General features: G+C 40.9%; 2 protein-coding genes and 1 non-coding gene across 4 annotated transcripts; 2 read left to right on the top strand and 1 right to left on the bottom strand.

Moving 5' to 3' along the window:
* Nucleotides 1-1,072: 1,072 nt before the first annotated feature.
* On the bottom strand, nucleotides 1,073-10,937 carry coro1b (coronin, actin binding protein, 1B). Its single transcript, XM_071535741.1, has 11 exons — nucleotides 10,469-10,937; nucleotides 8,831-9,036; nucleotides 7,982-8,104; nucleotides 7,168-7,297; nucleotides 5,424-5,605; nucleotides 4,567-4,690; nucleotides 4,325-4,425; nucleotides 4,070-4,215; nucleotides 3,539-3,596; nucleotides 3,040-3,372; nucleotides 1,073-2,932 (listed from the first exon to the last, which is right to left on the bottom strand). Exons 2-11 carry the CDS (start codon nucleotides 9,032-9,034, stop codon nucleotides 2,810-2,812), a joined length of 1,524 nt encoding a protein of 507 aa, XP_071391842.1. The 5' UTR covers nucleotides 9,035-9,036; nucleotides 10,469-10,937; the 3' UTR covers nucleotides 1,073-2,809.
* A 2,294-nt stretch (nucleotides 10,938-13,231) lies between these two features.
* trnar-ucu (transfer RNA arginine (anticodon UCU)) lies at nucleotides 13,232-13,323 on the top strand. Its single transcript is given in 2 exon segments — nucleotides 13,232-13,268; nucleotides 13,288-13,323. It is a non-coding gene; the product is annotated as a tRNA-Arg (tRNA).
* Nucleotides 13,324-14,185: 862 nt separating this feature from the next.
* LOC139657829 (oxysterol-binding protein 1-like) lies at nucleotides 14,186-25,316 on the top strand. 2 transcript variants are annotated; one of them, XM_071535762.1, is made up of 17 exons: nucleotides 14,186-14,504; nucleotides 15,299-15,470; nucleotides 15,791-15,999; nucleotides 16,193-16,361; nucleotides 16,591-16,702; nucleotides 16,992-17,175; nucleotides 18,228-18,345; nucleotides 18,738-18,795; nucleotides 18,935-19,099; nucleotides 19,600-19,845; nucleotides 20,493-20,613; nucleotides 20,924-21,027; nucleotides 21,235-21,330; nucleotides 21,572-21,759; nucleotides 22,583-22,818; nucleotides 22,950-22,988; nucleotides 23,097-25,316. In XM_071535762.1, the coding sequence occupies exons 2-17, from the start codon at nucleotides 15,334-15,336 to the stop codon at nucleotides 23,237-23,239; spliced, it is 2,325 nt and encodes a 774-aa protein (XP_071391863.1). In that variant the 5' UTR covers nucleotides 14,186-14,504; nucleotides 15,299-15,333; the 3' UTR covers nucleotides 23,240-25,316. The 2 variants fall into 2 exon arrangements, with proteins under 2 accessions (XP_071391863.1, XP_071391864.1); XM_071535763.1 differs by lacking the exon at nucleotides 22,950-22,988.
* The last annotated feature ends 332 nt before the right edge of the window (nucleotides 25,317-25,648 follow it).

Below are 25,648 nucleotides of genomic sequence, written 5' to 3'. Positions count from 1 at the left end.
CGCATATCTAGGGACAATAACCACAGTGCACAGAGTGCAAGTGTTTCACTGAAATTGCATTTGTTTGCCATATTAAGATCAAAGGAATCACTCAGAGCTTGCAGCGCCTTCAGAAAGCATGCAACACCTTCTGACTTCTGCATTTTGTGGTGTTCAGCCTGAATTCAAAATGGATTAAACTGAGATTTACTGTCAACAATCTACACAAAATGCCCCATAAAGACAACGTGAAAACATGATTTCAGATTTTTGTTTTTTTGCAAATGAAATATAGAAATATCTAAATAATTAAAAAAAAAAATCTAATATCTAAATATCTAATTTTATTCAATCCTCTGCGTAAATACTTTGTAGAATTGCTTTTGACTGTGATATCTTGGATACATCTGTGTCACCTTGGCATAACTTGAGGATTTTCTCCCATTCCTCTTTACAGATTTGCTCAAGCTCGGTCAGGTTGGATGTATATCAATGGATCTTCAATGGGACACAGGTGGACTCCAGTCAAGTTGTAGATACATTTCTAGGAGATTCAAAGGAATTTGGATGCACCTTAAGTCAATTTGGAGTGTCACTGCAAAGGGGTTGAATATTGACTCAAACATTTCAGCTTTTCATTTTTAACTACTTTGTGAAAAATTATAAATAATAAAAACACTTCTTAAAAACGCTTACTAGACATTATTGGTTATGTGTTTTTACAAAAATGTGAATTCAGGCTGTAATACCACAAAATGCAGAAAAAGTCAAGGGGGTTGCATACTTTCTGGCACTGTAAATCTATTCATCTTTAATTACAGTAAAGTGTTTGCCTGATATCAGACAGAACTGTCAACTCGTTACACTCCATTGGAGTGGGTGGATTCAAAGGTCTGGACCCAGGCAAGTAAAGTGTGGCAGCAGTTCCTTTGCATACAGTTTGAAATTATGTTTTACATATGTATAACATTCCAGAGAACAGAGTTCTATAAGTTGGACAATGTTTATACCAAGGGGGCAAATTCCACTAATACTTGATCATGAACAGAATATTCATCATCATTAATAAAAAGCCATAAATACAAAAGGAGGAATGAATGTTTATTGGGTTTGCACAGTGTAGTCTCATTGAATCTGCTACTGGTTTACAACCACACAGATAAAAGTTTTGGGAAGTCAGTGCATAAAGAAATATAAATCACCTAAGTAATCAAGGGATATGGAATGTACCATGGGTTACACTATCCGTGACTGAAGGGTGAGGTAACAGATAAATGCAAAAAAGTCTAAGTGTAACGCCAAAAAAACAAAAAACAAACAAAAAAAAAAAAGATTTCTAAAAGAGCCTTCCATCTTGAAACACCAATACAAAACTGCTTCTACATTAGCCTAAGACTATAATAGTTCTACTGATCTGTTTGACTTAGTTCAAACTGTAGAAAATGTTTCACATTTCATCGTAACTTCCTTTTTTCTGTGCCTTAGAAACACTCAAACTTCTGTTTTGAATAACATTTAGTGTGTTTTATTCAACATGCTAGTCACTGGAACTAGTGTTAGTCTCTATGTATGTAGAACACCTTCGTCCCTGTGTCCACTGGGAACTTCCCTTTTAGCTTACAGCTCTAAACAGATGCTTGGGGGAAGCGCTGACCATGGTTCTTTTTGTTGCTGAGCAACTACTGAAAAGTGCGAAGTGTGAAGTGTGGCGCTCTTTTGGTAAAAGTTGAAATATTTTTAAATTCTAGCGCTCTACATGTTAAAAACCTGCCAAGCTCCCAGTGCTGTCGGGAACAGACATCAGTGCATCCTTTCCAATCAAATTAAGGGGAAAAGGATGCCAGCGCTGGGAAGAGAGGTTCCCACTGGACACATAACTTACTGCTCTGAGTTTGGGCCTTATGACATCACAGAGACTCGTCCCTGTGACGTCACAAAACTGTTGTTCTCTCCTGACAACATGAGGTACAAGATCACAAGTGTTACCTTTTCTCTGAACGCAAATACCACACAGAATTACAATATACATAAATATTCAACTACGTTTGCATCGGCTGTCATTCACACAATTCTCACTATCAAAATCATTATTTGTGTACTGACAGATTTTCCTACCCTTAACCTTTTACATAGACTCCTATGATGAAGTAGTAAAACAAAGCACAAGCCACGCAACGATATCAGGTCTTATATGACATCACAATTTAGCAGCTTTAACTACCTGATTAAACGGCCCTAATGGATACATTTTGTGAGTGCTTCAGAGGTCAAAAAAAAAAGAATATTGCAGGTAATTCATCATTTTGCTATGCCACACTAATTCAGGGTGAAGTCTCCACTTGCTTTAATAAAATGCTGTTCATCACCACCTCGTACAATCATCCACATGAGGCAGTGATTCCATTGTGACGTGTGACTCCACCAAAGCCCTTCAAAATTAAGACGCATTTCATGCCACAAAATCATTTTAACCAAGTGGACAGATTTTGCAAATCTCAAAAGCTGCACTATATGCACCATCAAAATGCTACTATAATACTCTTTCATAAGAAAAAACATTATTTCACAGCCAAAATCACTCTATGCAGATGACATCTGTTTCTCACCCACTGTCTATATAAGAATTGCAGAAACAAATTGTGGTCTCTTTTCCTTCGCTATAGTTGACCTGCTTCTAGGCAACTGTGATTTACAGTTCGTCACTACTACCCTACACTTCAAGCTACATTCTCCCACTCACACAGCTTAAGGTACTGTTGATTCTAGTAAGGCTATGGTCTATGGATTTAAGTAAGAATGCCCTTCGAGTGTAGCGGTGCTCCCTCCTGACTCATACGTCCCCATCCTCGATCCGAGCCAGCTGCCTCTCCAGCAGCTCAATTCTCTGGCTCTGAGCGAGGACAACTGCGCGCAAGGCCTTCATTTCCGCTAACAACTCGTTCAGCACATCGTCCTGGGAGCAGGAGGGAGAGAGAGAGCAAGAGAGTGGTAAGGAAATGACTCTGGCCATGAAAAAAGTCAGTAAGGTCAGCAGGACAGTGATTCATTCTTTTATCTTACCTCTTTCTTCAGCCTCTCAGATGTTCCATCCGTCTCTTTGGCCGCTCTTGGCTGTGACGCTACTTCTCCCTCTGTCTCCTTGGTGGCTGAGGTGGATATGGGAGCAGCTGTGTTGCCTGCTGCAGGCGGGGCAGCCGCTGTCCCGGAGTCCTGCGAGACAAGCTTGGGCTTGCTCCTGAGGGTGTCTCTGTGCTTGGACGGAGGAGCTGTGTACCCACCACTCAGGGAGACCAGCAGGGGTGCCGCGTCCTGCCCAGCAATCCAGTCCTCCGCCAGGAGAGACGGCTCCAAGCCAGCTGTGTCAGGGTAAAGGTCTCCCTGGAACAGATCTGACTGAGGTTGCAAGATGGAGATGGGAAATATAGGGAATTTATTTACCATACACTTACAAATGCTGTGCATACAGCAAGCTTAGAGTCATATTTGTCATAATCCATAAGTCATAATAAGTAACTCACTGTTTTATAGTTGCATGTTTTAAAGGGTGTGCATGGCTTACCTTTCGTGGTACAGTCATAGAGATGGGTTCAACTTTCCTTTCATGCAGTTTGTAGAACCTGCAGAATAGCAAGAGATAAGTTCAATCAATCAATCATCATTTATTTGTATAGCACATTTCATACACAGAATGCAGCGCAATGTGCTTCACATATTATAAGCAGCAAAACATTGAGTTAAGTAAGACCACAGGCATGTGCCCATATTAAAAGCAGGAGAAAATTGCCACAAATTACCACACAAAATAAAACCAAAAACCAACCAACATGGTAGGTAAAAAGAGATAAATAAGTTAAAATAAACAAGAGTAAACTGAAGCAAATTATTACAAAAAATGAAGACCAACAAATGGATAAAACAGATATGTAAATTGACATATAAACCCAGGAGAAGGAAAGAAGAGATATCCTACTTAAAGGCAAAGTTAAAAAAAAGTTATCCAATGTGGCAAGGGTGTGAAGGAGTGCAAAAGAGAACAAAAGATCAAGCATCAAATATCAAGGACATAAACATCATAACCAAACCCATTTACCTTGCAATTTCGCACTTGTTGACATCCACACCTCTTTTACTGAGAAAGCCCGCTCCTCTCTGAGGCTCCTTGCTGCTGTACAAGCTGAGGAAATGGACATACGGGGATTCGTCGGTCACTTCGAAATACCGGATGGTGCAGTCCCCCTGAAAGACAGCAGAAGATAAGCGGACTGAACCAAACATGGATGAGGATGGTTACTAACTGTTACCAACTGAGTGAATTTGTGTTCCTCACAGAATCCTCAGGCTATACCTTTCCACACAGGTAGACCATGTTTGTGTCAGGGTCATAGAAGGGTAGAAGAACCCCATTACTTGTGTCCATCTCCTGTACTGCCATTGGCTCAGAGAGATCTTTCTGTAAGAAAAAAAAAAACATAACCATTCATTTGACGACCTCAGACCTGGGGGTCTTTGCCTTGTGTAGTTGCATGATACTGTTTGTAATTGCTTCTATGTGTCTCTCAAGGAGACGGGTCAGGCGACAGGTGAGACTTGCCGTATCCCACAAGGCCAGCTGTCTCTCACTCATACGGCTGAAGCCTGTGGTTAGGATCTTCCCGTCAGCGAGGAACACCGCTCTCATTGGCCTGGTGCCGTCGTGGACCTTCTCTTTCACCTGAGAGTCATGTTAGGAAGAAGAGATAAATAAAGGAATAGCACGCAAGCCCTCTATTAATAGAATGTGTGTTTTGTGAAGATAATTATGATTTGTTTCTATTCAATTTTTTTATTTTTATTTAATTCTTGGCAAATAATGTAAAAAGCTTCAGTTTTCTATGACAGTCATGGATAAAGAAAACACCTTTAGCCAACTTTAAGCTTTCAGCAACACCACATATTTAGACCACAAAGGGTCTGAAGTAGGAAGGTGTTATGACTCATTTGTTTACAGTCTTGGATAACATCATGACTGCTGAGTGACCGCTGGACAGAGAACAACAACACGTAATGATGATGACATTTTATAATGAAATTGAAATGTAATGCAATGATTATTGTAAAGAAGTTTAATCAAATATGTGATTGCTGCTTTCTGTTTATGTAACTACAATGTGTGCCTAAGTCAATATTTTGTTATCACAAAGCACATTCTTTCCTCCACAGCCACTGAAGGTTACTAACACAGTTATTTCAGATGGGTGCAGTTCAACAAGGACCTGTGAAAACCCTACAGTCTCTTGGCAGCATCAGCACATGCAGATGCCCTTCTGGCACACATAATAGAAATCAGTTTATCATGTCTACATTACACACTACAGGCAAAATATTTATGGTTGTCAGTGAAGAGGGAGGCTCACATTTACATTCATTTGTATACATCTGCATATATGGCAAAGCTGTGAACTCACCTTGAGGACGGTGCCCCTCCGTGGGTCGATGACGCGCAGTGCCTTGTCCTTGCAGACGGTACAGATGGCGCTGCCATCCTTGTTCCAGCTGACGCTGTAGATCAGGTCGGGATGGGCATCACTTAGCTGGTACACAAGCTCCCCCGTGCCAACGTCCCACACACACACCATGTTATCACAGCCTGAGAGAGAGGGACACAACATTCAGTGTAGTGGGGCAGTGCATGGGCCAGGGGAATGTCCAGAATAATAGGGGCTTACGAGCCAGCGCCTAACATCAAAAGGCAAACATGCACAAATGTAGACACAATATGGAGTGGGACACAAAACAGTCAAAACCTGAATGCTTAGGCTGCTATAGGAACATCAAAAAATGACAAATGTTTGCTTATTTGTGATTATAAATAGATTCGGAAAAAAAGCATGTAATGCCAGAAGGTGATGGCTAACAAAGTCACACAGGGTAAACATATTGAAAAATGAAAAGGTTACACTGTGCTTACTGTACTGTTGTGTGCTAATTATATGGTGTGCTTGTGTAGGATATTTTTTAATGAATTCACAAAATGCAGTGGCTATATCACAAAGTGTAAATATTTTTCAGGTTAACCACATTCTCCTTTAAACTTGCATTGCATACCATGAATTGCTGAGGAGGGAAATCCAATTCCTTGCTTGTATAATGCAGTAGTAATTGAACTGGTTGTCACAGAACACCAGCTGAGTAAGCTTAGAGCTGTCCTTCAACTCTCACTATTTACAAATGGGTGGGAATACATCACTTTGCTCTGGCTGTCAGCTAATGTCAAATGTTTAGCACACTGATGACAACACACCCTCCAGGATCGTTAGCACCCTTCATAAAGACGGACGATAAGGTGGTAAAAAAAACTAACTCCACAAATACTCACTCTTTCTGAAAGCAATTCATTCAAAAGCAATTGTTTACATTTTTATTTTAATCTAACAAAGATGGCCCTTTGCTGCAAAGCTATAAAGGCCAAATTTCACTTGAATTTGACATATCTGCTTCAAGTATGACACATGTAGATCATGAGATTTGAGGTTTATTCCTTTGATGTGTCCTTCCTTTTTTCTCTGTTGCACAATGGACTACAATATTAATTACTGCCAAGGTACTGAGACTTGGAAGGGGCAAAGTCTAAATTACTTTTTACCCTGCTTCTGCTGTGCCTAAAAGACGTAGACAGTATTTTAGTGAGAATCTCACATGCAATTTCCCATCTGGAGATCAATAGAAAATTAGTAAGAAGTAATCCCTATCCTAATATGAACCATATTAGTCTTGATGCAAGGCGGTGTTAAAGGAGGTTTCAGGCCAATATACTCCCTCCAAAGTCTCACTACTTCATTCATTCATTAGCCACACTATCCACAATACATAGAAGAATCCATAACAATTCAGATGCACTGCAGTTGAGGCCTGAAAGAGCTTTCCAAAGAAATGCAGTGTCTAGTCTAGTGATCTCATTGGGTCGTATTTAAAACAGTCAGAAAATCCAAGTTATTTTTCTGCAACAAATTATGGAGGACCTGAATTACTACAAGTTTACCAGTAGTTGGAACAACTGCCTTGCTTTAGAATAAAGGTCATCACTTGAAATTAAATAATTTTCTGAAAAATTTAGTCAAAAACTGAAAATATTTTAGACATTTTCTGCAAACAGAATTTAGCTCAAACATCCCCCCCAGACTGACAACAGGAGGTGACAGGTGAGTTTACCTGCAGTTAGGAGGATGTTGAAAGCTGTTGGGTGCCAGGCCAGGATTCCCACTCTTTTACTGTGTCCCTCCAGAGTGACGATGGCCTCGGTCATCGGACCAGTCAGGCCCCCGTCTGGGATCTGCCACACCTGCAAACAACAAGACACTGGAGCATAAACTCTGTTGCTAGAGTAGAGAATTCAGCTGATATTTGATTTAGGTGCAGCGGTCAGATTGGCATCCCACATCCAATCGAATGTTCTTTAATGAGTGTGTCAGCGCCATTATAACTTGACAACTAATCATTACAATAACTATCATGACATGCATCCATCCAGGTGCATGGAAATATATCAAATACAAGTTTCATAGGGTTCGACTAATATGGGTTTTTGAAGTCAGATACCGCTATTTTTGTTTTGAAGCTGCCAATAGATTATATTATGTGCCAATAATAATATAAATATCTTTACATTTTTCCATTTTCATGCCAAAAAATTACAAGTATTCAAAGTTTCCCCCAGAGTTTTATTCTTGGCAGGATGGAAAATCCTCTGAAATAGCATTTAGATCAAGGGACACTAAAACTCTGCACTGAAACCCAGACTAATGAAATGCTTTTTGGGTTAGCAACTCTTCAACAGCAGGGAAGCTCTGGGATAGCTTACCTCCTTTAAATGACAAATTCACAAAAGGCATTATTAAATGATTAATTAAAATGTGCAAAGAAAATAAAAATTCACTGCAGGTTTCACAGACTGGTTTTATATACCTGTGGTGCTATCCAATATTTACTAAAAAGCCAGTATCAGTGTGTTGTAGGAGTTGCCTACCTTTACTGTGCAGTCCTCTGAGGCACTTGCGATGATGTTGTCGTCATGAGGACACCACTGGATGTCCAGCACGGGCGCCGCGTGGCCGCACACCGTGGGACACGACTGATCGATCCTGCCGCTCTGCGGGACAAACAAAAAGCACGCTCACCTTGTTTTCTTTGGTACGTAAAAAACAGTAGAATATCTTCAGTTTTTGTTCACTCTGCTCTATTGTTAAATGAATGCTTGGCCACATCTCGTTTCATACTAAAATATCAATAAAAAATTGATCACAAAAAAAAAAAGAATATCTTCAGTAGAAATACAGATGGCTTGCATTTAAAAAGAAGTAAGGTATGTTAGGTTAGGCTATGTTGTCATTATGCTAGTTTTTTTTTTATAAAAGCAGAAGAAACATCATGCACAAAGGTTTCAGCTGGTGCCTTCTTGAAGCTTGCACACTGAGGAAGGCACCAGCTGAAACGTTTGTGCATGATCTTTGTTCTGCATTTATAGAAAATTCGAAAATTTGCATAATGAGAACATTAAAGGAGAAACAAAAGCACAAATCATAACACGGTGACATTTCGTCAGATTAGCTTTAACACACTGCAGGAATCTAAGAGTACAGATTTTGCCCGATGTCCGCCATTTGTCATGAAACTTAAAAAGTGCTGAATATGCATTAACCAGGCATGCGGTAAGACACTGAAGAGTTGCTGACATACTTGCTTTTACTAGGGCAGAGTCTTTTAAGATCATTTTAACACCGGGAGAGAGGACACAAGACAGAGCCACTTTAAAATATTGATCCACTGCTTATCTATGCTGGATGCAGTGAAGTCGGATACGCGGAGGAGCTCGCACCTTGCTGATGGGCACAACGAGGAAGGCCCCTCCTCCGCCCGCCTCCACAATCACGGCGATGAATTTGGGGTTCACGGCGCAGAGCGGACTGTCCCACGTGACGCGGGACACCCGGACGTCGTCGATGCAATGCTCCGCTTTCCACGCCTGGGCGAACACGTGGCGGAACTTGCTCTGTCTGACCACGCCTCTTCGGAAAGACATGACTGGGGAGAAACATACGACACCAGAATTAGATAAAGCAAACACATGAGAGCAAAATGGTTCTGTGTACTTTCTATTATAGCAGATTTTGAAGGGGAAATGAGCTGAGGAACTGCAAGGGTCAAGTTACAGTGTACTGCAGATGGCTTTGCAATAAATGCATCCCATAATTCATTCATTTATGGTCATAATAACCTAATATTTAAGTAGGGGTGGGACGATATATCGAAAATGTAATACATAACAAAACAGAAATATGACGATACGTATCAAAGTATCGACGAAAAATTAATCGTGATATTAGCTACATTTTATTCTGCTGTAGTAATCACAAATGAGAAGGCTTGCCCATCACAATTTCACAAACTGCCGATGGAAAGCCGATAGAAAGCGAATGCCATCGCTAGAAAGATTTGCGGCTCAGAAATAAACACAGGTCTGCACAGTCAGACTTTGTTGTCATTGAACTTTTATTTATTAGGCTACATCATATCGTGGTTGTATCGAATCGTATCTTTTGTTAAGTGTATCGTGCCATCCCTATATTTATGAATGCAACTTGAATTTGCCAAGTTTAATCCTTATGTTTCTCATCAGGTGAATAGCTCTGCCTTGTTGTGGCTTTCTGTGAGTGCATCCAGATGGCTAAAATCACCATTCACCAGCGTTTTGTGAATGTTAACGATGAAGGTCTTATTCAAACCAGCAGGCAAATTCCCCTCATACTGGGAGGCTGTTCTGAAGTACAGTCAGGCCTCAGTGGACAAAAGGGCATGATCCGCCTGAAACCAAAACATGGGAGGGAAGGGAAGGGAAGGGAAGGGAAGGGAAGGGAAGGGGGTTGGGCAGGCAGAGCTGACCACCGAGGGAGGGGAGGGAGTGTAACTCTATATCCACGGGGCTGCCACCTAATGCTTCACAGTTGTCAAAGCAAATTACATTTCAGCAGGTATACAGGCTAGTCTACCTTTGCCTAAAAATGAGAGTGAGGCCTATGATATATCGGCTCCAAAACCACACGGTTTTATCAAGTGCAACTGGAAGACAAAACATTGTAACACTCCTACAATGACTCAAAGTGTATCTGTGGTACTCAATAGTGAGCTTATATAATGCTATATTCATCTCCTATGGTGTTACTATTATATTTCCATATTGTTACACAAACCCCTATTTGGCACAGTATCATTATACACTTTATTTTAGGGGTTACTATGGTTCTTTTGCGTAATGGAGAAGAGGCAGCATCAGTCTAACATAGCGGCCTATTAGGAAGAATGGAAAAGGTGCGTTTGGAAAAGAGTCATTAGGCAACTACAGTGAGCAACAAAGGACAGGCTGTGTATTACGGTGTATCTAATCCCAGACCGGGACGTGTCGAGGAAGCAGCAAGAGCAACGCAGTTTACACATGCATTATGTTCGAGTACAATACCTGGGTTTTGGAGCGAGCGCTTCTCCTAATTGGGGAAAGAAACGCCGGAGACTCGGGCGTGACAGGAGGAGGCCAATAAAATAATCCGCCGCTAGCAGCAGTAACTTAATCCTTTCCTGTGTCCGGGGAGGCGGCTACAGTCCAGCTACCACGATGGATGAATGGGAACAAATAAAAAATAAAATGTCGTAGGCTGCACGTTGACTGCGTAGACCTGCGATGAAACACGGTCATGAAAAATAGATTCCTTCGGAGCGTTATCCGCTTTTCCGCTATTCTCCTGCTGCGGGTTTTGTCAGGAATTAGGCATGTGTGGTGCGATGTGGAAGCCTAACCTGAGGGAGCATGTCCCGTGGCGATACGCTAAATTAAACGGTGCACGGCGACACTGAATGGAGCGCGAGCGATGGGTGTACGGTGGGAAGAGACGGTGCTCGCTCCGTGTCCGTTATCAGATAAATGTTTTTGGATGGATGGACTAGAATCCCAGACACTTCCGCCTAATGGCAGGACATATCAAAGACGAAGAGGCATCAAGATGTTTAACATCCTACACTTCTGCCCCTTGTCCCATATACCGGAAATCATCGCGCACATGCGTACATCTGTCTAAAATTATAATATTAATGAATAGCCAGCTAGCAGGATAGCTAACGCATGCTAACGATGCGCGAAGGAGCTAATTTAGACAAAAACCTTCATGGATATTTGTTACCGACATCAGATATTACCATACCGCGCATGCGTGAAACAGAAGCAACGGTCGGTGGGTGATGCTGTTTGGCTGAATCAAGCCTAATAGCCTATAGAAAAACGTTATTTGACTGAATATGAGTCACTTTCACTGACAGTCAGCCTAAAACGAAAAGGTGTAGTCTAACTAAAGGCATTTGGCAAAAGTAAAACTTCTCGCCTCGTCTGGATTTACACAGCATATAAACTGCGTAGGCCATGGAAGAAGTGTATCAAACTAGCCTGAACTAGCCAGAGAGTGGAATAAGACCGGCAGTTATGTGATTTACGTTAGGTTTCCTCCTTCAAAATAAAAGCGTGTAATTTGTAACCTTTGAAAATAAAAGTACTTAGAATAGTGAGTATTGTTGTGAGTAGAACAATAAAATTGTCTGAAAGTGCTCACCGCAATCATCATGTTTACCACAGATTCCTCCTTAAAGATATTCTTCATTTCGTGAAAAAAACTCAGCAGCAAGTTGTATTTAGACATTTTTTTCCCCCCGGAAGTCTTATTTGTTATTCTGGCAGGCTTGACACTTGTTAATTTTTTTTTATTTTTATTATTGAATAACTTGTAAATGTGCAATCAAAAGGCAATCATATATAAACAGTTCAACATCAATAATGCTTGCTGAGCACCATATACAATAAATTCTAATAAAGAAAGAAAAAAGTACAAATATATACAAAATTCAAAATAATACAGAAATAAAAGGAAAATCAGGTGATGAGTCGTAACACATTTAAGAAGGACTTTTTCTTATTTAAAATTATAATCGTCAAGGATTCCTTTTAAAATACAAGCTTTTTTCTTATTCATTAGAGGAAGTGATTTGACGTACAATCTAAGTTGGGGGCACCTTTCAAAAACTTTGCTTTATGAATTGTGAAGTTTGACAGTATAAGAATTACGTTAATAAGGAATTCTCAGTAAGAAGTTTCCATAAGCACACCATAAATTACATAATCTTTTGTGACATTGGGGGGGAAAACAACACCTCTTGACACAAACCAAATAAAAAACTAAATGTTCTGTAGTTTCCACATTTTTTTTTTTTTTTTACAAAATGTACATACATTTTGTTCAATATTAAATCGTAGTGTTAAATATTCAAGCAAACGTTAGGGGGAATTGGAAAGCCAAGGTAAGAAGTTCTTATCTTGTCAACTGATGTAGGCTATTATCAAAATAAAGAAAAATAATAATTTGAACGTCGCTTAATACATGATATCAAGAAACGAATAAAGCTGACACTTGTTAAATGAATGGTGTTTGGGGCGCTGTTGCGGGCTGAACGAGTTTAATAGGTTTAATACATCCATGATCCACGGGGCGGAACAACAGCTCTGCGCCTGTGTCCAAGTACCCCTGACTGCAGAGTGCAGATCGGGCCATCCATGACCGTTTAGCGACACCTAGCGACTAATACGACATATGAGCACCCCAGGAGCACACCCACATATCAATGTCTGCACAATTTACTGTTCAGTGAGAAAAGGCTTCACTTTACCAAAATGAAAGTCTGTGGAGGGAGTGTAATGGGATAATGGAATATGATCGGCTACTTTATTCATTCATTTATTTATATAGCACTTATTTAAACAGGGTTATAAAGTGCTTTACAAAATAAAATAGGAATAAAAACGTTCCTGACAGAATGCAGATATTAAGAAAAAGAGAAGCAATAGTAGATGATAATAATAAACAACAATGAAATATGTATAAAAGAAATAATACAATAAAAAGGCAAATAATTCCACCCATAAAATCAATAAAAGCAAGTCTAAAAAGGTGCTTTTATCCCCGTGCAGAGTAAAAGTAGTCTACATTGAATTGAACACAACAGGAACTGCATAAAACGATAGATAGATTATAATTGTGGTGGGCTGAAAACGAAAGTGAATTTTGTTTTGCCAAAAGTCATGCAGTATTACCAATTTACCAAGGTTTCTTCACTGTACAGGGTTAGGGTTAGGGTTAAGGTTGGGGTTCTTTATATAGCCGAAGTCCCACCACGTGCAACAGGTGGCTCCGTGGCGCAATGGATAGCGCATTGGACTTCTAGGCAAACACTAGTGAAGTGATTCAAAGGTTGTGGGTTCGAGTCCCACCGGAGTCGCATTTTTTCGTTTCCGAATAAACAGATGTTACTGTTCGGCGTCGCACCGGTATATATTGCTGCATCCGTCATAGTGCAGTCGCAATGATTAAGTGATTGGTATAACAATATAAGATATTGTAAAGCAGATTTCCATTTATGAAGCAAACCAAATAACGTTAGTTGAAGCAAACAACTGTCACCACAACATTGATTTTCCAAGGAAGGCATAATATGTAAACGATTTACAAAAAACTATGTCGCGGGCAGGTTGGAAACTTTGGAAATGTTGCACAGAATAAGCGAAAATTTTAATTATTTTGGGCAGACACTACTCTTAGATTCGTCGCGAGTTTTAAACAATCCAATCTTTATCGTTATCTTACAACGTCGCCAAGTACTAGCCACTAAATTTAGCAAATACGTATTGAATATAAAATAATGCTAATTTCAGATCATTTAATTTTATCTTCAGAAGTTACTGATCCTTTAATAATTGTCTCAGGGCTCGGTAGACTGAGTAGCCTATATCCACTGGCGAGAGGATGTGTCAAGCCAGCCACAATAAAAAAGGGGCTTCCGGTAATAATATTCAAAATAAAACCCTCACTGACGAACAAAGTACAAAGAGCAAAATAGAAAATACCAAAGTTAAAATAAAATATGTATTTACGGCGAAATCTCTACTAATAGAAATAACTTCTAATGTCCCTTTCACAACACAATATAACGATGTTGTTGATTGTACACCTCAATCCGCACTTATTATGTTTTCAAACGTGACAAACAGTAGGCTTTTACTTTGAAGAGAAAATCGCTCAACCTCCGGCATTGTCCTGGTAGGGGAAACCATAGCTGTCAGTTTCTAGACGAGACGGAATAGTGTGGCACCGGGTGTAACCAACGAGCTAACGTTAGGCTAGTTAGATGTAGCTAGCTTTTAGATTTTGTCGTCGCACGCAGCTGTAGACTGTACATTATACACACGATTATTTATCGTTGGCGATTAAAGTCACTGTAGTGATTGCATTACAGTCACCCCACTGTTGTCGTTGACGTCGTCGATTTGGTTGTTTTGTAGCTGACCCGTGTTGGCCAGTTCGCTAGCTAGCCCCCTCAGCTAGCTAGCTTATGGGTGTCAAAGTTAGCAGTGACTTCACTGGGTGTCTGGTTGCCTGATCTCACATTACGGACACGTCAAGGTAAACATAGCTATCAGCGAGTTTGAAAGCTAGCTAGCAAGCTAATGTTTGTTCACCGTCACCCATCTTTCGTGCTAGCACCTCAGAAATACGTTAAACATGAAAACGTTAGCTAGTAAACTGTGAGCAACCCTGCCAATTGCGTTTGGTAACTTCAGCTAATGTTAATGGAAAGGTCATTGTCATTCTTCCTTTCGATAAGCTAATTCGACAACTAGCTAAACATTACTCCCACCTAGCTTAACTAGCGCTAACGTTGGCTAGCTTCTAGTGTCAAACCCATCAGTTTCTTGTGAGCTCGAAGAATTTAACTAACGTTACGGTCATGAGTTGTTTTTAGCTGGTCTTCTTAAGTATTGTATTGTATTGATTTGGTAAATCTTAAGTTTCATCAACAATATAATCAGGAATCATATATTTTGTAGTTTTTGTATGACTGACTAATTCACTTACTAGCCAGCTAATATCGTTAAATTAACGCTAATCATAAGTTTATATAAATTTACCCACAATTAGACTAAGCTATTTTAACCACATCCTACCAACGTAAGTCATTCACTCCTTTATGTGCATCTAATTAAAGCTTGAACACTGGGGTTTTGTCTCCTAAAATGTTCCAGTAGTTATGTAATCTGATTCCTTAGTTACCCTTTGACTTGCCACACCACACTGTAAGATCAATTGCTATCACTGGCAATAAATCCTGTGAACATCTGATAAATTGAGATTGTGCAGTATGAAACATAAGCCTTCCCATTTAAATTCTAACATGTCTAACGTATATCTTACCAAAGGCTGATCAAATCTGCATCGTGATTTGGGGGCTGTGATGTCGGAGCCCAAGACCCCCACTCCAACCCCAGCCGGCGACACATACAAAGGATGGGTGTTCAAATGGACAAATTATATCAAGGGATATCAACGGAGATGGTTTGTCCTGAGCAACGGATTACTGTCGTACTACAGGTACGATTTCCTACAAAACACAAATAGAATACAGCAAGCATATGGCCTTGATCATGTCACCTTTATCTGCTGTAACGACTGTTTTATTACACTCACTCAGCCAAGATTCTGATTAACCTTGATTAACATAACTTGCAAAGTTAGTGCATTTAATATAATGCGCTATATATTGAGATAAATAACCCTACCTCATCTGAGTTCAAATTTTTGTTGAATTTCCAAGTCTGATCAAAGTTTAGTAATGAATACAAACCCTGTATTCTTTAGGATTGCGGTGGCATGTGGAAGTATTTCAAGCTTTTTGTGTCTCTGATTATCAGGACCCAGGCAGAGATGGGCCACACGTGTAGGGGCACGATCAACTTGGCCACAGCAACTATCGCCGTGGACGACGCCTGCAACTTCGTGATCTCTAATGGTGGGGCACAGACGTATCACCTGAAAGCCAGCTGTGAGGTGGAGCGTCAGCGCTGGATCACTGCTCTGGAGTTGGCCAAAGCCAAGGCTGCCCGCATGCAGGCCGAGTCAGGTAAAGCGCATGGGTGGAGACAAGACAGCTTTCAAAGAGGAGGCAGAGAGTATAATAAACTAGTTAGTGTTCCTATTCTGTAAACATATTCCTTTTGTACATTGAGAGATGCTTTTTAGAATGACAGAAGTGCTTTTGTCGACACTTTCTAACCTCAACCTTTGCACTTTGCTGTCTCTTTGGTTCTTTATAGATGACTCTGGGGATGACTTCTCTCCATCCTCTGCCTCGGTGCCGCCTGGACAAGGTGGTGGGACACAAAACTCGGAAGTCCAGTCCACACTCAGGACGCTGGGCAGCAAAGTGGAGGATCTCAGCACATGCAATGACCTCATCTCGAAACATGGCTCTGCCCTCCAGAGGTCAGCCTCTAAGTTTCTATTGCTCTCTTTTCACTTTACCGACTGCAGGTCAAGCAGATGTACCCTGATGTAATGAGTTTGTTTCTCTTCGCTTTTTGATTATAAACCGAGAGAGCCCAAAACACATCTGACCTAAACATGTATACACAAACACACGTTTTCACACAGCTAACCACACACACAGATTTGTGTGTTTAGTTTTCTGAGATACTGTGCCAATGTATTCCAGGTCTTTGTCAGAACTGGACAGTTTGCGTCTCACTGGAGAGGCTGGGGATAAGATTCGGCAGGTGACGGAGAGGGCCACACTGTTCCGCATCACCTCCAATGCCATGATCAATGTGAGTGTCATCTCCTACCTCCTCCTACAGTATAGTTATATCTGCCTCTTTGTAGATGTAAAATGTATCAGTAAGACCTGGGCCCAGTGACCAGTAGAAATGCATTCAATTATTTCCCCTTGATTGATCGTGTCTGAGACAAAGGAACCAAAATGCAAACCCTGTCTGTCCCGTACTCCAAGCAGACCAAAGCACTTGCTCAAAATTGTTCAAAGTAATTTGATTTTGGTTTTCAATGAACAGAGAGGGTCTGGTTACAGTTGCATCTGTGTGCTGTTTTGCTCCTCAGGCGTGCCGAGACTTCCTTGCACTGGCCCAGGCCCACAGTAAACGATGGCAGAAAGCCCTGCAGGCAGAGCGAGATCAGCGGGTGAGGCTGGAGGAGACCCTGGAGCAACTGGCCAAGCAGCACAACCACCTGGAGAGAGCTTTCAGAGGGGCCTCACAGGCGAACACTCCCGCAGACAGTAAGGGTAAGATCCTGTCGCAACCGAACCTGGGCCCGCAGGTGAAAGAGGTAGAGAACTCTGCATCCTAAATTGAATTCACATCGGTGCTCTTTGAAATTCCAAGCCATCAGGGTTCTCAAATTACTTGAATCATGGACAGAAGGGTTCCCATAGTCATGGAAAAGGGTGTGTTTTTCCAGGTCTTAAAAAGTTCTAGGAAATGATACATGTCCAAAAGAGTTTTTCAACTGGTCATACAGTACTGTGCAAAGTCTTAGGCACACAAAGATGCTTTCAAAAATAATGAAATGAAAAGTTTCTAAATATAAAAAAAGGTACTATAAAGAGCAGTCTACTGACACACTAATGCAGAAAGCAAATAAATAAACATATCAGACAAAATTGATATAAAACATCTAGGGTGCCTAAGACTTTTGTACAGTACTGTATATTTAATGTCATGCCTGGCTCTTGGCTGATGTAGTTGCCTTTTGAAGAAAAAATAACCTAATTAACAAATTTGCTGATTACACAAGTCCCAAGTGAGAACTTGTAGCTAACCCTAACAGAGGTATTCAACAAAAAACCCGCATTTGAACATAGACAAATAGTCTTGGAAATAGAACTGTCACACTGTCATAGTTCTGAAATTTGATTGGCAAATGTGTAGACGGTTAGAATCTTCAGTGAGTTCTCAAAATGAAGGGTAAATCAATTTAACATAAGTACATCTAATGTAAATGAAGCTTCACATTGGTTCAGGCAGGACATGCAAGTCATGCGCGCCACATCAGCTGATAGTCAGCTGATCCAAACAAACGGCAATCATGTTTGGCACTTCAAATTATGTATATTCCATATCTCAATGCTATGTGTCTGCTGGGTTTAGTGCTGTATACCCTGAGGGGGTTTATTTGCTTTCCCCGCTGAATCTTTAGCATGCTGCTTGGATTCACACAGGGAGCAAGAGAGCAGAGTCTGTGCCGCCTAATACAACTGTACAACCATTCATGCGGCAATGGTTTTAACTTCATGACGCGCATGTTCCTGGCTGAACCGAGTGTTTTTCTTTTAAGGTTCTGCCGGGCCGGGAAAGGGCGAGGCAAGCGATGAGGACGATGACAACGAGTTCTTCGATGCCATGGAGGAGGCGCCTGAGTTTATCACTGTGCCTGCAGACCCCCAGTTCCATAAGTCAGTGGACTCTTATTTACCCCACTGTTACATGTGATTACTACAGATAAAATAACATGAACGTATAGAAGCTTCCAAAGGGGGAATTTCACCCAGCCCTCATCAGTGTTCTTCCTTATCGAAGGTTTATTTGTTTAACTCATTTCCTTGTATGACCTGCAGAGTCATGATTACATCACATCTATTATTGTAGTATGGTTTGATTCCATTACACTTGCAAGCTTGTTTTTAATTCCCAAATTGTTTATTTTGTTTTTTGTACAAGTTTAGCAGTCGCCTTCATGCTCCATTTCCGTGTATGTTATGCTGTTTGTCGAGATGACTGTGACCCTTCCAGTCTATCACTGAATGTCTTTGTTCTCTGTTTGTTTTGTGAATCTCTTTGTCAACAGAAGGTCAAGCAGTAATATCAGTGGCTTCAACAGTGAAATGTGTCCTGATGATCAGTCGGTACGTCTCAAACTGGCCTCTGCTGTACTAAGACTGAAGAGTGTCGTGCCATTGTAGAGATGACTGTTTAGCATTATCATTTGCAATAGCTTTTATGCCTTATCTTATTGACATAATTTTCTTCTGTCGTCGTTCTTAGCTTAACGAGGAGCTGCTCGCGATCAACCAGGAGTCCCCGTCTCAGGAGATGGTGCCGGTGAAGAAGAGGCGGAGCCGTATCCCAGACAAACCCAACTATTCCCTCAACCTGTGGAGCATCATGAAGAACTGCATCGGCAAAGAGCTGTCCAAGATCCCCATGCCGGTCAGTATTTCCACATAGGTTACTCATCATCCACTGATCAAATAACCCTTTGTTAACCTGTGTTAATGGATAATAATCAGGCTTGTTTGAGTCTTTGACGTAACGTGATCAATGTGTACAATCCTGACACCATGTTCTTTAGTACCTTGGAACCAGGGATGTTAGTTTCAAACCCAAATTGATGGCCTGTCTTGTAACCCATATAGGTAGTGTAATAGATATGTCATTTGGTGAGTGTATACATCTATTCTATTGTATTCTATTCTAGTGAGTGCATACATTCATTCTATTCTATTCTTAAGGCCTAAAAACCTTTTTATTTGGGAATGCTTTTTCACGTTAACTTTTGTTTACTGATTATTTTATGATCATCATTATTATTATTATGTTTTTAACTCTGTAGCCCTTTTTAGATTCACTGTGAATGAAAAGAGCAGTATAAATAAAATGCATTATTATTATTAATGTACGTTCAAATTGTTCTCTTTTCCTCTCTGTAGGTGAACTTCAATGAGCCCATTTCCATGCTGCAGCGGTTGTCTGAGGACCTCGAGTACCATGAACTGCTGGATAAGGCGGGCAAGTGCCAGAGTTCCCTGGAGCAGCTGTGCTACGTGGCGGCCTTCTCCGTCTCCTCCTACTCTACCACCGTTCACCGCACGGGCAAACCCTTCAACCCTCTGCTGGGGGAGACCTACGAGTTGGATCGCCGGAGAGAGAGCGGCTACCGCTCCCTCTGCGAGCAGGTGAGGGAGAGATTACATCAAGGAAGTTAAAGGGAACAAGGGATGGATGTTGGGAAGGAGACCTTAAGAGAGAGGTGGAGAAAAAATATCGAGGAGAGTAGTTTATTGATTGAAGGAGTGAAGGGTAGAGAGGAATTTGGGTTGTGAGAACAGTACAGGTGAAGGAAGAAAGCTGTGATTTTTAAATTGGGAGTTGGAAAGACAGGAATAGATGTACAAGGTGGGGGAAAAATAGATGGTCTAGGTTGAATGTTTAGAGGAGAGAAAGGAATGTGAAGGAGGAATGGAGGCTTAAGGAAGCTGTCTCTTAGAAAAGTAGAAGGGGGGAGATGTTTCTTTCCCTGAGGAGCAAGAAAATGAAATGATAATCCAATAAATTGTGCTTTCAGGCAGCAAATCCAGTGATCGGGCAGCTGTGGACAAAACTGTAATCAGAGCATGAGCTTTTACATAGTGGTTCTATTCAGACAAATGAAATTGGACTAGTGGGATAAACCAATGAATCCAATTGTAGATGAATGTGTGTAGTATAATGGGATTTATGATTTTCAGTGGGGTTTTTTTTTGTGTATTGAGTTATAACCCATCCATGTGTATGATTTTTAAAATGAAGCACACACCAAACACATTCTCTACATTTTCTCCAGGTGAGTCACCACCCCCCAGCAGCTGCACATCATGTGATCTCCGATCGAGGCTGGACCCTGAGGCAGGAGATCACCGTTGCCAGCAAGTTCAGGGGCAAATACCTTTCCATTATGCCTTTAGGTGAGAGATCTACTGCTTCTGAACATTTTAGGCATGCCCTCGGGTAACATACAGGTGTGGTGCGAATGTGCCCTAGATGGGTGGGGCATGAACATTTCAGTCATTCCCAGAAGGAAAACAAGTGCATTAACAATAGTTCCACGTCATTTGTTGAGAGATGAGTCGCGTAATGAACGTTACAGTCATGCCTTTGGGTCAGGGAAGTTATGCATGTCAATCACAGACCGTCGCGTATACCACCCAAAAGAGTTATGTCTTGTCAGTCATGGTTTCTGTTTTTCACCTCGTCTGCCTTGGCTCTGCCTTACAGGCACAATTCATGCTATCTTTGAAAAGGGCAACAATCATTACACATGGAAGAAAGTTACCACCACCGTGCACAACATCATCGTAGGCAAACTATGGATCGATCAGGTGAGACTGACCTGTACAAGAATGTCACAGTAATAGCATGGCTTTGATTAAACAGACATACCTTCAGAGTAACTAGTACTCATTTAATTGTTAATGTAATTTAATTTTAAAATACATTCTTCTTCAATGGAAAATGGAATTGCCTCGAGAGTGTCAGTGATTTACTTGTTTTTTTCCTCCATCTTTCTCTTTCTGTCTCCTTTCCAGTCCGGAGAAATAGACGTGGTGAACCACACAACAGGAGACCGCTGCCATCTGAAGTTTGCCCCCTACAGCTACTTCTCCAGAGACGTGGCCAGGAAGGTGGGGCAATGGCAGAGAATGATTTGACTGATTCAGACTTGACTGCAAAATGGCTCCTCTCTCCTTTGTTCTACTTTCCCTCCCTGTTAGTCACAGCCAAGTTCCGCTTTTTGGTGAAACCATCTGACATGTTTTCTACACTGTGCAGTGACCTCCCTGTTGCTCTTTCACGGGTCATGATGATTTACCTTCTTTTCTTTATCTCTTCCACCACTTTACCCGCTCTCTCACCTCTCCTCAGGTGACAGGTGTGGTGATGGACAAGGACGGCAAGGCCCACTATGTGCTGTCGGGCACGTGGGATGAGAAGATGGAGTTCTCCAGGGTGATGCAGAGCAGCCGAGGGGGAGAGAATGGCACCGAGGGCAAGCAGAAGACAGTCTACCAAACCCTCAAAGCCCGAGAGGTCTGGAGGAGGAACCCTCTACCGTGAGTACTGCTTGCATGGCTTCAGTTATATACAGTTTTTAGTCTTTGCATGTATTCTAACCTTGTCCCTGCTGGCCATCATACATTCTTTCTGACTGAGCCAATCAGATCACAGTGAAACAACTACGTTCTATCAAACAGACTCCTGATTGGTTGCCTGTTACACTTCTAGTGGCACATGCTATATTCTCTGTCTCTAGCAAGTATATTAAATTTGTGTTCCTCTCCAGAAATAGTGTAAGATTTTTCTTTACCATCCCAAATGTCAGCGCCTGGAATACTCTGATCATCTGAAACATGATCCCATCAGTAATGGCAGAATTTCATGTAAATATGAGATCTATGATTCAGCCTACTGGTGATAGACCCACTCTGATACACAAATCCAATTTTTTGAAGCAGAAAATGGTCATCTTTCAAACACCAATTTCATCTGCTACTTGTGGAGGTCCTGGGAAAATTGGTGAAAATTAGCCAAAAGAGCCATTCTATTGCAAATCAAATGCTTAATTAAGTTAGACTTCCCCCCTGAGGATAAATAAAGTTTTTTGAATTTCATGAATTTGTACATGAAATATAGTGTCTTATATCGCTGTACAAGAACTTGGTATGTTGCACTGATGCAAACCCTAGAGCAATTTTACTCTTTGGTCTTATCAACCGATGATCTATATGGGTATATGTTGTTATGTTTTATTGTGCCTTTATGTTCTTGTTTTTGTTTTATGTATTTCTGTGTGTTGTAAACCTTGTTTGTGAACCTAGTTTCCCATACAGGGTAATGAAGTTTAACTTGAGGCGTTTACATTCTCCGTCTCCATAGCGACGGGGCAGAGGCCATGTATTTTTTCACCGACTTGGCGCTCACCCTAAACGAGTCAGAGGAAGGCGTGGCGCCCACCGACAGCCGGCGCCGGCCTGACCAGCGGCTGATGGAGGACGGTCGCTGGGACGAGGCTAATGCTGAGAAGCAGAGGCTGGAGGAGAAGCAGCGCAGCGTCCGGCGCGAGAGGGAGAGGGAGGCCGCCAGCCAGCGCACCTCAAGCCAGTCAGAAGAAGGTAAGAGTGAATCATTTCATCTTTGCTGTGCTAATGCCTTTCTCCTGTTTTCCTCTCTTCCTTGAATGGGAAAAATATTAGAACTAAGGTGAAAAAACGATTTCCATGACCCCCCTTTTCTCTTCCAAAAGCTGTCGATGAGGACTCTTTTACTGACCCCTCTCTGAAAAGCAAGTATTCTTCTCTTTGTCCGTTTTCTCTTCTTTTCTCCTCTCTTCTTCTTTTTTTTAAATTTTGTTTATAAAGATTGATTTTCTTATTTGTTGTTCTTCCACCAGGCACTCCTCATGACAACTACAAGGCACTTTGGTTCGAGCGCTGTGAGGACCGCATCACAGGTGAGCAAGTTCATATCTATAAGGGAGGCTATTGGGAAGCCAAGGAGCGCGGCATCTGGGAGCCCTGCCCAGACATATTCTGACCTCGGCATTGACTGGAAAGTGCCCCGAACAGACTGGTCCATTGGAGCCGACCGGTGGACAGCTACTGAAAAAGGCCCGCTTGCCCCCCTGCGACAGCTGGTTCCCTCCAATGGCTCTCTGTTCTAAGAGATCTCGAGGACGGACACTGCAGTCTGATCCAATGGGAGTACAGGGTTTTTCCCTCCGGCCTCATCCCATTTTACTCCCCAGCTCCTTGCCCCAGAGTCTTAGCATCTACCCCCATTGCGGTCACGCGCGTGAAAGGACTGGAACGAAAACTAGATGGTCGAGGCTTTGTTTTTGCGAGAGCTGATTGAAGCCAATAGTGTTCTGCTTTGACTCGTCTTAAGCCTTTTGAGATGTGAAAGGAGTGAGGATAAGGGGAAGGAAATGGAATGGGTAGCGCGTCCTAATATAGGTTGTCCCTTTTGTCCCCCTCTTGATCTCTTTGTGGTCACTGTAATGGATCAAGAGCAGGAGAGGTTTGATCGACACATCTCCTCCACCGTCGTGTGCCGATAGCGCTCTGTGAGATAATGTAGTGTTCCTATCTTCATCCACGGCCTTGTGAGCTTAGATAATAAAACAACTCTAAAAAAGGGGTAAAACCTGGTTAATAAATATATATATACATAGATATATATATATAGTTTAAATAATTAATGTCATTAAAATGTTGATTGGTGGCCTTCAAGAAGTTGGAGAGGGTTTCTTCTTTATCTCTCACTGATTTAGTGTCTTAATGTAATGAAGTGAAGTTCTAGTGTGCTTGTGTGTATGATTGCATATCTGCTCTTCCATCACTTTGCAATACTGCCATTGTGCAGTATAGTGTGTTAAAAAAAAAAAATCTACAGATTATCCAAAATACTGTTTGTCCCTCTTCACAGTCACTTTTTTTTTTGTTTTAAGATATTTTTTTCCCCCTTACCAGAGCCTTGTAGTCCACATAGTCTATGCTGATGGAAATTATGATGGTGCAATTTATACTTTTTAATTTTAGACTGTCCTTGGCTGATGTGGCTAGAAGGCCTACACACCCTGGCTCTTTACCTTAGAAACAAGCAACCTGCTCTCACCTGTCTTTACATCATGAGTGGATATGATGCTTAAATTTATAGATGGTTTCTTGTACAAACATAAAAAGCTAGAAGAAAGAGTGGGAAAAAGACTACAAATCGACACAATGGCAAAAAGGTTGTTCCAGTGCTGAGAAAATCTCAATCAAATTATGGGCTAGTACAGTTTTATCCAGTAACAATTAGTAAAATTACCCATTACGACAGTAAAGGAATAATATTTAGCCATTTTGTGTCTGAAGTGAATGGTAACTAAGTTACATGGCAGTAAAATTTGTTTTAAAAAGTGTGGGGTTAAATACTTGGTGTGATTTTGTGTTGTAAAGAGAAATGATGTGAATAACACAAGCAAGTGAGCGTAGAAAACAAGGAAAAATTTATGCAGTGGTGAAAATAACTAAAATGTCACACACCCCACCCAGCGTACACATTTAGTCCTCTGACAAGTTCATACATATGCAAGTATGTTTTGACACCAAAAATATGGGATGTACTGTGTGCGTGAGTTTCATAATTTTGTTTGTAAGTGTACTTAAAAATGAAGAATAAAGAAACAAAGAATTTAAAACCATTGCAAATAACTATGATTTTATAAATGTATAGAAAATCGTATTATAGTATTGATAACTGTAATGTAGTTTTTTTCTTGTATTATGGATCCTCATATTATTGGAAGAGGAATGTCTTCATTTTCACAAAAAGGGAGTTTCCAAACTTATTGTATGAGAGCGGACACATGACACTGTTCAGTATTTTGTCTTAACAAAAGAAAAAAAATCTGTTATAAACAAATGCTGTTATGTCAAAACAAATTGCTTTTCATACTCTGTCCTTTTTAATTTTATTTGTTCCATTTCAAACATTTTTCTTTGTTATTAATTGGATAACACAATTGAAGGTTGTTTGCCAAATCAATTCTGTAGGCATTTCTGTCCTCTTGTTCAGTACAAGCTGTGCAACATTGATGGGGATGGCATATGTTGACAATGAAATAATAAAAAGCAAACAAAAATGTGTTTTCTGATTGCTTTTTCTTTTTTATCTTATAGTTTTCTACATTTGTACAGTCAAAGACATAAAATTAGGTAATATTAAAGCAGATAAATTTACATGCACAAGGCCCCCTGTCATTCTCAATCACAAAATGTAACAATAAAGGCTTCTTTATTGGTTCTATTTTCAGCTCTCCTTGGGCAGTTTATGTCCTCGTATTGAATCTGTGAAACGGCAGCGAAACAGTGATGATTTGTTCAGAATTTCTTTGAGCTGCTTTGAGCAGTTAAAGTGCAGTAGTCATAAATACTAGCTAGGTGGCTACAACTATTTCAT

The sequence above is a fragment of the Centroberyx affinis genome, unplaced genomic scaffold (genome assembly GCF_046629955.1).
Source record: "Centroberyx affinis isolate AG114_WGS23_722 - 3 ecotype Tasmania unplaced genomic scaffold, CSIRO-AGI_Caff_v1 ptg002764l_1, whole genome shotgun sequence".
NCBI classification, from domain to species: Eukaryota; Metazoa; Chordata; class Actinopteri; order Beryciformes; family Berycidae; genus Centroberyx; species Centroberyx affinis.
The sequence above is the reverse complement of the archived record's forward strand: the minus strand, read 5'-3'. Positions and strand labels throughout refer to the sequence as shown.

Coding starts and splice junctions, on each gene's coding strand:
- coro1b (XM_071535741.1), bottom strand. CDS start 9,034: ATGTCTTTCCGAAGAGGCGTGGTCAGACAGAGCAAGTTCCGCCACGTG. Junction 7,298..7,981: donor CAGAGGACTGCACAGTAAAG/GTAGGCAACTCC, acceptor TGTTGTTTGCAG/GTGTGGCAGATCCCAGACGG. Junction 3,597..4,069: donor AACAAGTGCGAAATTGCAAG/GTAAATGGGTTT, acceptor GCTATTCTGCAG/GTTCTACAAACTGCATGAAA.
- LOC139657829 (XM_071535762.1), top strand. CDS start 15,334: ATGTCGGAGCCCAAGACCCCCACTCCAACCCCAGCCGGCGACACATAC. Junction 15,471..15,790: donor GGATTACTGTCGTACTACAG/GTACGATTTCCT, acceptor TCTGATTATCAG/GACCCAGGCAGAGATGGGCC. Junction 19,846..20,492: donor ACCGCTCCCTCTGCGAGCAG/GTGAGGGAGAGA, acceptor CATTTTCTCCAG/GTGAGTCACCACCCCCCAGC.